This window comes from Battus philenor, unplaced genomic scaffold (genome assembly GCF_028537555.1).
Source record: "Battus philenor isolate CCGP_79_NKW_IND1 unplaced genomic scaffold, ilBatPhil1.0.hap1 SCAF_7, whole genome shotgun sequence".
In the NCBI taxonomy this organism is placed as follows: Eukaryota; Metazoa; Arthropoda; class Insecta; order Lepidoptera; family Papilionidae; genus Battus; species Battus philenor.
The window spans coordinates 7,262,670-7,276,330 of NW_027181737.1; the positions used below are offsets into that span (position 1 = coordinate 7,262,670).

Sequence of the window (13,661 nt, forward strand, 5' to 3'; positions counted from 1 at the left end):
GAGTTTGTACATTTACGGGTAAACTATCAATTTAACTGTAAAACTGTTTTAAAAAAGACTAAAATATCAAGACGTAGTTCTTACATTTTCCATACATTTTAATATTTATTATTAATAACAATCCAAAACAAAATTACGTAATTTTGTTAAATAAAATTAAAAATCCACATTTTTTTGATTATTTATAAATGTACGAATGCGTGGGGCACGCGTTTGTTGTGAAAATTGATTACAACAATATTTATATCACATTATAATTTTATTAATTTTGAGCTATCATGTATTTATAAAACATATATTTACAATACAGACAAAAGCCACGCGCAAATTAAAAGTTAAATCGTTTTTACTCCATGAGTGATGATCAACTTTTTAAATACGCAATATTATGCATATACTTCGTCTAAGTATCATATAAACATAGCTTTGATAATCCACGAGGCACATTCTTAACATTGCCACTTTAACAATTTTTCTATGACTATGCAGCACCAAGCCAATGTGTCCATGTCTTCACCACTCTTGTCGTTTTGGATATTAAATTACGTTCTTGTGTTCATTTTATATAACACACTGATAACGTCTACTCGATTTAATGGCTTTTCAATACCAATAAAAAATAAAGATTATATTTGCTAGAAAATTGTTATATGGAAATTCTTTACAAACTTGGACTATATTGACCAAGTTTTTTTTTCATAATTAAATTGAGAAAGTATTGTGTTTATATATTTTTTAATTAAATACCCAAAAAGTTGGAAATAATTATGTTTATTTATTGCCTAAATTTTTTCATATATGTTTAATTGCAATCTTATTTGACTTTACCTTCAAATATTAATTGTAATATTAAATATACAGTCTCTTCATTTATATTTTATGTGAGGTATAAAAAATACGTTTCTCTGATTAATTTTAAAGACTTGTGAATTTAAGTGTAATTGTTAATACAAGAGGCGACAATAAAATTTTTTGGAAAACCAAAATTAAAATTCAATTTCAACTTATCTATAATATTTCAAAATAGTCCCCTTGACAATCGGTGTCTTCAACACAATACCTTGACAATGCATCGGTGCATCATGTAAAGCTATTGTGAGAAGCAAAGAGTTCTGTGGAAGGATTTTTCCAAGACATTTTCGAATACAGCTACTTCTTTTTTGGCATCTTTAAAACGTGCTCCGCAAAGGTTTTCTTTTACTCTTAGGAATAAACAAAAATCATAGTACAAAGTCGAGTCTGTAATCCTTATAGGATGACCCAACAATTCCACACTAGCCATAGTCAAATACTCCATTGTGCATTAGACCCAGTGCGCTGACGCGTTGTCGTGACGAAATAGGACTCTGCAACGAGCACATGGCTTACAAATATTTTCCAACACAAATTGCAAAAAGAGTTTTCTATTTTGCTGTTACTATTTTCTTATTTAGTTTTTTTCTTTTACTATTTTCTTTTTATCTCGCTAACCAGTTTCTGTTTTAGCTTTTGTGAATCTAATGATTCAAGATTCGTCACCGACGACTTTGCCAAATAACGCATTTGAGGCAACAATTTCAATAATATTTCACGACACCAATCAAAGCGATGGGGTTTTGTGAGCATCGGTTGAAATTTGGGATATTCCAAAGCTCCCTAACCCCTAAGAATCAGAATGCTTAAGATAACCGAAAATATTTTACAATTTTTCATCGCTATAAGTCCAAATTTTCTCGAATTTGCTGGCATTTAACGTTCTTATTGGATTTTTAAAGAGAAAATCTGGTACTAGTCTAGGTGCTTTGTTAAAATTTATGTATCATGCTGTTGGTATTTTTTGCGACTTTTCGGAAGCATTTGATTGCGTGTATCACGACTTATTAATATATAAATGAAATCATTACGGCGTGAAAGTGATATAGCACTGGAGCTTAAAACAGTTTTAATATTACTTTTATCCTGTTCTAAAGACTTTCAATGTCAATAATCGTATATGTATCATAAATAGATGGTATAAATCCTTAATTTTTGGTGTTGTATAAGATATGCAACTATATTCAAATAAAAGGCGTTACTGTAGAATTGCCCCCCCCCCCCCCTACCTCCCCCCGGCCCAACAATGCTTTTGCGACAGAGATTTCAAGTATAATATATTTGTAATATAACTTAAGCAGGGCATGCTTTTTCGTAATTCGGAAATAAAAATGACAAGTAAATCTGCTGTCATAAAATCTCACATCATACATGCACAAAAAAGTATATAAATAAAATACATAATATATAGGTACTATGAAACCTAGAATATTAAGTCAAAACCATAAAGCCAACATGAATTTTTGTTTTAAACCTTTGACAAAATTTAAAAAAGAATAAACTGTGAATGTTTACTTTGTAAAATTTATTTAAACTTATCAAAACTAATTAACCAAGTGTAGTTAATCGAGGAAAGAGCTTTTTCGTACTTTATTTACAAACAAGACATTTTTATATTATAGTTTGTTTATATTTCCTTAAAATATATTGGGGGATTGGTTAAAGAGAGAAATCTTTGAAGGGGTGCATGTAGCTTTATAAGTTAGTAAAAAGCTTTTTTTACACCGATTAACAATTATTTTGTATAAACTGATCACTGGAATAATTTATGTTGATTATTTATTTTATTTAAATACGACAGGCCAATAACTTCTGGCAGTACAAAGTCTGCTGGCACTGATAGTAAACAATAATTAATTTTAATACATAGTAATCCGAATTTTGGGAACTCTTTTTGTTACTATTTTATCAGTACATTATTTATTATTTCTGAAATTATTAATTTTCTGAAAGGGTATTAATCGACAGCAAATGAGCTATACGTTTACTTTTTAAAAGCTTTTACACCTATAACGAATCACTCTGTATATCTGTTTTGATAATAAAAAAATTTGATGTAAATTTATCGGCCGTGATAAATATGACATAACCATATAAAAATAAAGAGTTTCCTGATCAAAAAACTGCTACATGCAATTTGACAGATCTCTCTTAAAGCTGATACACCAAAACTTTTATAGACACAAAACGGGTGCTAATCTGAGGGCTATATAATTAAAATCTCATAGCCTTTGCTGGATGACATGAGATTTTCTAATCAAACTGTATGGTTTTCTGGTGTTATCATGGAAAAACATACTCTTCATGTTGTTGGTTTACGGTCATTTCTCCTCTATTACTTGCTTACGCTGATTCGTTTACCCACCATACAAAAAGCATTTCCTTACGATTATAATTTTTTTTCATATATTTTTGTAATATTATAAATAATTTAAGTATTAACAAGAATAAATCCTTTTCATTTTAATTATTTTCATTTAAATCTCTATTAAGATTATATGTTTATGAGTTTTTCTTAAATCATAACTTCTAATAGGATGCCGAATTCTTTGGTTAAGCAAATTAAAAATAATGTTTATATCAACTTGAACAATAAATTAACGAATTATTCTATAGTTCCTTAGGTACTTCTGAGAAGACTGTTATAAATTTAGGGTGCTTTTGTTTTTGTACCTTGTGTGACATTATTTAGTTTCTAATGAATGAAACCTTGAAGAATCTTCATGGGATTGCAACACATTATTTGAACACAATAATTTCACGCATTTTTTTAAGACACAGCGTCAATGTTTTAAGTTAAGTACACAGCACCGAAACAAGCAAGGCACACAACAAGATATCGCTTTGGACACAAGCATAAAGTAAGGCATTAAAACAAAACTATTGTATACCTTTTAAATGTTGTATTGACTAACATACAAGTAGCGAGCTTACTCACACAGCCTACAATAACAGGTGATAGCATGCGTTCGATGTGGTGAATAGTCCCTAAACTGTGTTGTCTTGTGAGTATGCTGAAAGGCCCCACAAAATCGACGGCTGATTATAGGCTAGGTTTAACTCTTTGCTCGTTTCCATTGTCACAACTGCTAAACATTAAAGCACAAGTTTATTGATGTGGAGCTGAATCCTGCATTTAATCTTGGGTTCTGCAAAACTGGGTAATGATAAGAAGACTATATTCAATTAATTGAGCTACTAAGGCCCAAACACGTCGAAAATAAGTTAAGCCAATAAGTTTTTTTTTTTTTGGTTCATTATTATAAAGTAAAAAATTCTTTAAATCAACTTTTCAAGTCATTGAACAAACTTAAAACTAGACAAAGATAAAAACTCTTATCTATCCCAGTTTTGTTGGACATCAGACAATATGCCCACCGCGAATGCATAGGTGACAGTATATGTCTCCTCTGTTCTATCTATCTTTTCCATAATTTTAATTGCTTGCAGATTCAAGGAGGCCGAGGCTGCACAACTGGACAGAGCGTATGTACTAGCATAACAAGCATGCAAAGTATTGCATTAGCTTTCTGTAGAAATCACGCCAGTTAACCCTTTACGCTTACAATTTCATATTTATAAGAATTATAAACGATATCAATATGTTTCGTGTAATAATACATGAATTAATACTTATAGGCTATGAACAAAGGTAAGTTTAAAGAAGTAGTTTTATCCACTTTTATAGTCATGACTTAAGTATCTGTGAAGACATTTTCTGTAGATTCTATTAGTTATAGCATACGAAGTTTTGGTATAGAATGTAACATACATATGTGATATAATCGATTTAATACAACCCTCATCGGCCAAATTTAAGTATATTCATTAGGCAAGTAATATGGATACATACTAATAATTTATTGAATGTTTAAATTAACTGCTCATATATTTTTTAGTCGTACCGTGCCTTGGTACGGTCCTTACAATAAAAGGCCTATATATATATATATATATATATATATATATATATATATATATATATATTTATAAATATCTTTACATTGGCGTAAACATTGTGTTATAATAATAAAAACATAATATTTACTTTTACTGTAAAAGCTGCGGTGCTAATTTTCTATCGAGATATCGTTTGTTTTAAAATACATAACTAAATTGCTGTAGCAATAAAGAGACATTATTTCAAAATATAACTTACATACAATATTATTTCTTATAAATAAAAATGGAACAAAAGTATTTTAACACAATTTAATTATACTTGGTTAAATATTAAGAGATTATGAGCGTAGCAATTCCCAAAAGTAGACTACCCATTCTAAAAATATGTTGCTAAACTTCCATGTGGAAAGTTAACTGCTTAAAATGTCATAAAAATATTATATTATCTGAATATGAGTTATAAAAGTATTGGTATTCATTTACCTAACAATTCAAAAGCCTTCAAACACTGTTATTGATCCAAACACGTTCAGAAGCAAATAAATACTCAACGAAGCTATATATATAAATAATCATCGGCGGTAAGAAGTAGAAAAATGACACACGGCAGGATTAAATCTGTGCGTGGCTTTACATGAAACAATAAATCGAATTAATTCATTCGAATAGGCAATGCTAAGCACTTTCGAAAAGTCAACACATTGAGACAACATAAATTTAAATATGTAAATCATGATATTTATACATAGATTACTGTCAGGTTTGGGAACGTAGATTCTATCTAGAGGAACCTGACAAGAAAACTGATAGTGAATTCTTTAACGCTTATTATACAATTTTATCACATAGAAATTGTCTATTAGTCCCATCAGCGTGATAACAATTCTATGCGTGTTTAAAGATTAAAATTTTTAAATAGTATAATCTTTAATACAACAGTAGGCATTATTAATCAATCTTACCTTAACATAAGCTTTAAATTTTTACGCGGACAAATTGAAATAGGTTTAAGGATTTATATTATAGAATCCTTATCCTTATCCCAAAAAGAATGAATCAACTTTATGTAAACTAAAACTTGGTGATCATTACAGTGAAACAATATAACAAATGTTTGTTTTACCTGAATCCAAGTTGGTTTGGATAATGCTCAGTGGCCCTTGATTTCCACGACGAACATTGATTACCGGCGCCCACCGCCAGTTTCCATTAGCGCCAAATTTATCCTCGGGCGGAGTCGCGCGTCGTCGGCGAGCGCCGGGCGAATGCGACGCCACCCGCGCTGTTCCCTCGCCTCTGTTCTTCATTGACAGTCCGCGCGGCGCACCGGCGGCACGCAGCCACATGCTTCCGTACCGTCGCTCACTAGCGCGCCACACAAACCCGTCGCTAAAACGGCCCGATCAAACCACCCCACTTTAGACACAAACATTCATGTTCCGGTACCCCGCGACGATGCGCAACGCAGTGCGGATTGTATCAATAAAAATATAGTTTGACTTGTTGGGTGTGTACGCGAATCTTGGACGCCACCGAGGTCGTTCACTTGTCTAACGAGACTCGGTTAATTCCGATTCTCTGGAATCTTACAGATTAGTGCCAAGGATGTGTTAGCCTGAAAGTTTGTTCGGGTCGATTCAAGCTTTCGATATTGATTACAAACTTGTAGTGTTAATAGTTCGAGTGTTACTAAACACCAGTTGCTGTCTTTGATAACAACCACCGAGTGCGATAATACTTTATAAACCGATGTTACACTGTTATCTCCATGCGCTATGACTGTTATGGGTGAAATTAATTTTATGAAAAAATATTTCATTTAAATGAACCCAACAAGTTACGTAAGCTTGTTGACGTTTTCTAATATGTAATGCATATTAGATACGGAAACTTTTATATTATAATGGTGACAGGACCCATGCGATGAGTCAGTTGGCGACGGAATCTGTGGTGCGTCGAATCATGTAGTCTGACCTACGATAATCAAAATGCAACGCTCAGGTTCTCAATCGGATCGGCTCGGTGCAGGAGGGGTCACCTTCATTGCGAAGAGTTCAGCATCGGAACATAGTATGTCCACTGGAGTCTCTGGTACTAGCAGTGGGGGTACCCTGCCGCGCACTCTCAGCACCAGCGTCCTCCGAATCAAAAATCGTTCTACTTTCTGGGACAAATTTTGGGATGAACGTACCAGACGTGATGCGTGAGTTTTTTTTTTAAATACTTGTTACAATATACAAAATTTATAATTTACAGCATATTGTATTCGCATACAAAGAAATAAACATAATCTATCTCGATATTTATCACGACTAATTAACCGAATACTACCTATAAACGTTTCCAATCTTAGACTACGATATAATGAAGAAGTCGTGTATAATATTCTTAAATATATATATAAACATATATATATATATATATATATACATTATTGTGTTTCGCCTGTGATATAAGTTCTAAATATGATTTGTTATCATTAATGCATTATACCTCAACGTTTTCAAAAGGTAAACTTCTATAAGCACATTTTCAATTAACTCCACCTGATGGCTTCTTTCAGAATGCCGCACCGATCTTAACTGAATTTATTTTGTGAGTTGTATTACTCAAAAATTATACGAATCTTTTTATAATCGTAGAAATGAAGTTGAAAAATAACTTATACTAGGATCGAATGAACTCATCTCCTTTATTTCTATTATACATTTAGATCTTTTAATAAAATTTTAACGTCTTCATTGTAAGTCCTTTGTAATACAAACTAGACGAGCTTATCATGTCGCTCTGATCCCCAACACTACTGCATAGATACGTAATCGCTAGACGTAGTCAAAACTTTACGCGAGTGATGATTTTTATTTTTACTTGATTTAAGATACGCTGCAAATATATATTGTGATTGCCCATAGGTCTCCCGTTAACACAGTATGCTTAGTGCGTTATTATTACCATAAATCTTAAAAAAACCCTCAAGTTACTGTATAGTTTTAATAAATGTAATTGAACTAAAATTTATAGATTTTTAATGTATGTACTAGACTAGTTCTTGGTATGCGAGCTGCATTTTATAGATGGAATTGAATATTAAATGAAATTTCTTTATTTCTTATTTAAGCTTTGGTAACTAATTGAAGTGAACTGAAATTTGAATGGATTATCTTTCGTCAGAACCAAAACTCGCTAGATATTACTCGCTATTACTAGATTATTATTTGCAGCAATACTCTATAATAAATGGTCCTTCAGGAAAACAATGGGAGAGGCTTATGTTCAGCACTTGAAGTCCTGTGATGGCATTGTTTATGTTGACTTTATATAAGATCGAGTGTGAGTCTTTAAAATGATTAAAAATTTAACATAATTCAAAAATGAGCTACTTTAGTACTGACATATTCTCGGAGAGACCTTTAGCCTTTTGGCCTTTAAGAATTAGAAGCGGAGATGTATCGCATAACGCTAAAAGTGCAAAACAAGGTCAAGTATAAAAGAACAAAGACTAGATTTGAATTCCACAAAATTAATAATAACAATAAATTAATTAATGATAAGTAGTTTTCAGTAGTAACTAAATATCCTATTAGCTAAGAATCCTATTCCGATTGGAAACAAATAGATATTGCGTTAATAATTGATATACGCTCAGCTAAAAGCGACCTTGCTAGACTTACACTGCGTGCTTGTTATAATAAATTATTAAATATTATTAAATAAAAACAATGTAGAAACAGAAAAAGAGTGCAAAGAAATGAATGAAAATTTATATCAGCTGTGGCACATTTTTATTCATGTAAATGAAAAGACTTCCTTTTACGCTTGTGTTTAATGTAAATCTGAAACTATTCTGAATCATATTCCAGCATCATGTTTGCGGCTTGCGTTACGTAGCCTTCTTTATATCTCGTAATGTAATAAAATACTTCTCATGGAACAGATTCGCAATTTGCATTTTTATTTCTGTTTTAGCTCTATCTCTTCGTTTTATTAATATTCAAGGACCAAAGACGTAACTATTACAATCACGAAATATTATTCCTCGATCGAAAATATTTACAATAACGTTTAACATTTTGTAAAAGCATTTGTGGATTTTTTTTCGTCAATTATAAGTTAAATTGATTTAAATATGATTACCCCGAAACGTTGCCTATAGTCGCTGCGAGCATGGTTGTTGGGGTACTTTACCAATTAATATTGTTTCTGCTTATATTTGATCGCTTACTAGCTGAACGCATTTTCTATAAGCTGCACTAATCCGGTTTTGATTGTGACAAAATTAATGTTAAAGATGAGGCTCGCTCTGATAAGTAGTACAAGATCGATGTATGTCCTATTAGTTCCATGTCGTAACTACAAAGCTTTGCTTTATTAGTATTACCAAAATATTGATTGTTTTAGCCATTTCAAAAAGTCAGAATTTTATAAAATCAACAGAAACACTTTTCCGCTCTGGAATGAAAAATAGATTTGTTTTAAACGAATTGAAATCCGATAATAAAAAATGGAATACCGATGTCAAGAACGTGGTATAATTATGGTTAAGGGGCAGCGAAAGTCTAGACTATATCAAAACCAAGATAAATTTATAATAGGTAAAGTTCAAATCAAGAGCCAAAACTTCTAAGAGGAGTTTTTCTAAAGTTCTTTTTTCAGAATTATAATGTTACGTAAATATTATAATCAAATGAAAATAAGATGATGATAAAAATTATATATGTTATACAAATGCTTATGCCCGACTTTTTGTTTTGACAACTTTTATGATTACAATTTTATTGGAAAATTTGAATAAAAAGCTTGAATAAAATAAAAAAAAGTTATAGCATAAGTTCGTAGAGCTCTTCAATTATATTACTTAATCTAAGCTAATGCTAACAGAAATTGTAAGTTTGTTTTGATCCATGCCGCTTTTACTTACTGCCAAATAATAGTACGTAAATATTACATAAAGCTAAAGGATCAGGCAGCTGGCGAAATTATTTTTCAAATGAGAAGTGCCATTTTCGTATCAAGATGATAAACGATGCGGTGTGGAGCAGTGATTATTTTATACCAAATCCTGTGTCACTATTGAGTTAGATTTTCTAATATAAGGGAAAACAAACTACCACATGTTTCGTCATCATTGTCGTCCCAGCTCTTTAATTAATACACATAGCGTGAATTATATTAGTCTACTGGGAATCAAACCTGCGTCCTACGATCGCAAGTCTCAATCCTTATAGCTGGGCTACCACTGCTTATCACATGTTTAATGATCATAAATACAACGTTTTTATTAATGAGACATACTTTATTGTATTATTTATTATTTTAACAGAAACATAATTTTTTTTTAAGATAAGTAATTTATTAAAGACAACATTTCCAAAATTATTGTTTTGACTGTGGTCTCTTTATTAGATTCAATAATGACATTTGACAAAGGATCGGAATAATAGAATATAAATCAACTGTAAATTTTAAGCATCGATCAGTAAAATCCATCTATAAATAAAATCCGAGTTTCGGTCTTACTTTCCTGTTGTCAGTTTAAATCAATTAAAAAGGTTTGTTCTAAATGTCTTCATGTTTGTACTAGATTTTTTTTATAATCGCTCAATAAAATGACTACAATAACCATTTAAGTTGTAACACATTTACTGCTGGACGTGAGCATTCTAACGAGATTTCTAATACGACCGATTAATTGTAATGTTATGTTTGTCATGTTCAAGAATTTTTATTTTAGATTTTATGAAGCAAAGATTGTACAAAAATTTATTATGAGTTACAGTGCCATATTTATGTACACACTAAAATATGTATACTTTGTTAACATATGAAACTTAAGCTTGAATAACATAATTGTATGTTTTAAAAGATATTGTTTTCGAGTTTAGTATAGCAGATACAGAATGGACGGAGCACCGGAAAAATAAATTAAAGGATAATGCCAAAGCCATTATTTAATAAAGATCTCTCTTCAATTCATTCTTCAATTGAGAGACGAATCTTTAAATAAGAAAAGCAGGGACTTCGTTGGTTAGGACATTATTTCGTGTAAACATTCTATTAACAATATTGAAAATTTTATTATTTCGAGAAATCTGTATTTTAAATTCTTCTCGTTACACAGAAATATTTTTGGAATGAAGGTAACAAACTAAATCATTCCAGAAATAAATCGATAATACTTTAATCATGTCAAATTATTACATCTAAACCATATACACAGACATAACTCAGCTTTAAGTACAATAGAGCTTGTTTTTAATGTAAGTTTTTTTCTAAAGCAAGGTACCATCAGGTATCTTGAACACATCTCTACTATAACTTTTAAATCTATAATGTTCAATATTGTTAAATATAGGATCTCCCTATATTTTTTAAATTACGATGAAAAGATCTACATGACAATAGCGTGATTAAAATTAAAAAAAAACTGTGATTGTATTTACAACATTTGAATTTATTTTAAGACATGACAAAAAATTTTTGGTTAATTTAAATTTAACTATATACAAGCTGCAAAATCCAGACTACACGAGAACGACTAGTTGGCACAAGTATTAAAATTTTGAAGTTTGGAACAAAAACAAGATATTTTCTTGAAATATTTAAAACGCAAGGTGTGCAGATAAGAATAGAAACACGCGAACAGATTTATAAGGTCTTTCCGTAAAACAATACACAGTCTTACTCAAACTTTGGTAATCTAATTACCAATTTATATAGTTTCTTCAGTTAAAGTCCTGTTATCTAGAAACCGCTAAAGTACCTGTGCTCGCGCTCGAGGGCACCACTGTATAAATACAGATTGTAATATAAATTTAAATATTTCACAATTTTCTGAAAACTACTGTGATTGTCAATAGTGTATCATATTACTTACAGTCTTATCACTTTTCTCTTTAAAAAACTATTGTGCGTTAAATGAAAACTGACAGTACTGTGTGTACGGCTTTTGATGAAAATATCTACAAAAATGACTTTAAAAATATAACTTTTCACTACTTAAATATTATAAAACTCATGTGTGAATACGTATACGAATATACAATCTTTAATAAGAGTATTTTAATTGATATTTTTAACAAATAACAAAGACTTAGTTCATGGTACAACGTAAAGTTCCGCATAGAACTTCTGTAGCATATTTTTAACGGCTTTAAATATTTATAAACGGAGCAAGTCTCGAGGAAAAATTATTTTCCTTCAATAAATATTATGTATAATTAAGCTGTTGATACCTAGCTACCCGCGTGGGTAGTTAATTGAAAACACGTGCCGCTGCACCGCGCAGAGCCGGCCCTAGCTTTCTATAAATAAACTTTTCTCAATGAGAATGAACAGACTTGATGATTGGTACAGATATTAAAACGAGTTGTGAAGATTCATTGTTATATTTCAAACCAACATTATTATCTTACCTTTTTCTTTATTGTTCTTGTACTCATTCATTATTTATTAATTTACATAATAATTATGCACATTATTCACGATAAGTAAGTGAATTGCAGTTACCGTGGAGTGTGTAATATGCTTACCTTCTTTTAAGTTGTAATTTTTTCAATACGCAGTTATCTTACACAATATGTTAATAGTCTTTTCTGAAAAATTAGTGCTACGAATTACTTTTTGTTTGTTGTTGACTTTTCAATGTAAATATGATGACATTAATTTTGTGATAATAAGCTAGAATTTCAGCTTATATTTATTAAGCCATATCATAGTATAGCGAAATTGTTTCTTTAGGAAAAACGTTTATAAACAGAAACGATAATAATCCCACGCATTAGTTGAAATGAGATTAAACTATCACTATAGGAAGATCGCCTCTAGTAACAGAGATTATCAGCTATATAATGGTATGAAAAATTGTTTTATCTATATATATATATAATGACATTAGTGAGATAAACAAGATTTTATGGAAAATTAAAAATTGGTTATGAGGATTAAAATGTCCCTTTGTAATATATTATGCATTCGTTTACTTATGTAACACATATTATATTAATAAAATTACGTAATTAATTAATGAAATACAACAACAATAAACTGACAGACGCCATGTACACGAGGGAAATACATGCTACCTTCTAACTTATACGTGCGTTGTGATTATTGCACGGGGCTGATGCAAATTTCCCATAGGCCCAATAGCTCAACACGAATCAATATCTTTTTTCAATCCTTTGAAACACAAACAGTGATACGTTATTTCCAGAACCCTTTTCACGAGTCAATTTGTTTCTATTCTTTATAAAAATACGTCTGTAGACATAACTCTTATCCACCCTTGATCTATAGCAATCTGATATCTAAGCGCGCCTAGCGTAGCAAATAAGCCAATTTGTAATGGATAGTACGAAGGTGTCGCCGCACTTTTACTAAAATAACAAGAACTATTTCTCTGCCCGGATTTTCCGTCTTAGTTGCGAATGATCAAAAAACTACCAACCGATAAATAAGAAAAGCAATTTTAATTTATACGTTAATTACACTCTGATTATATTACACTCTCATAATATATACATATTATTTTAACATAGATTGTGCTATATATCTAACTACAATAACTAAAGAAACTGTAAATCAACAACTTGCTAAATTTACCTGCCATGCTTCCATGTAAAATATTATGCCAAAATAAGTTATTACAAATATAACAAAAATATCTTGAGAAAAGAGAAATGGGTATGTAGGAGTTTATCTTACCTTTTATTATATATATATATATATATATATATATATATATATATATATAAGTGTATATATATATATGTGTGTGTATATATATATATATATCTTTAATAATATATGTATTTTAGATTAAATCTCATACAAGTCAAAATTCGTTTCTCTAATAATCGCTGATGTGCACAATGCCAATTTACATAGTGGCTCGAAAAAAATGATTT

At 30.6% G+C, this 13,661-nt stretch overlaps 1 protein-coding gene across 9 annotated transcripts in view; it reads left to right on the forward strand.

The window, feature by feature from the left end:
- The window catches only part of dnc (phosphodiesterase dunce), a 216,640-nt gene that overhangs the window by 162,602 nt on the left and 40,377 nt on the right, over window positions 1-13,661 (forward strand). For 7 of the 9 annotated variants that reach the window (XM_068774653.1, XM_068774652.1, XM_068774649.1 and 4 more), the window contains one exon: window positions 4,303-4,338. The exons of the other annotated variants lie outside the window; for them this stretch is intronic. In XM_068774653.1, coding sequence (XP_068630754.1) covers window positions 4,303-4,338 — 36 coding nt within the window. The remainder of the gene's footprint in view (window positions 1-4,302; window positions 4,339-13,661) is intronic. 9 annotated transcript variants of the gene reach the window in all.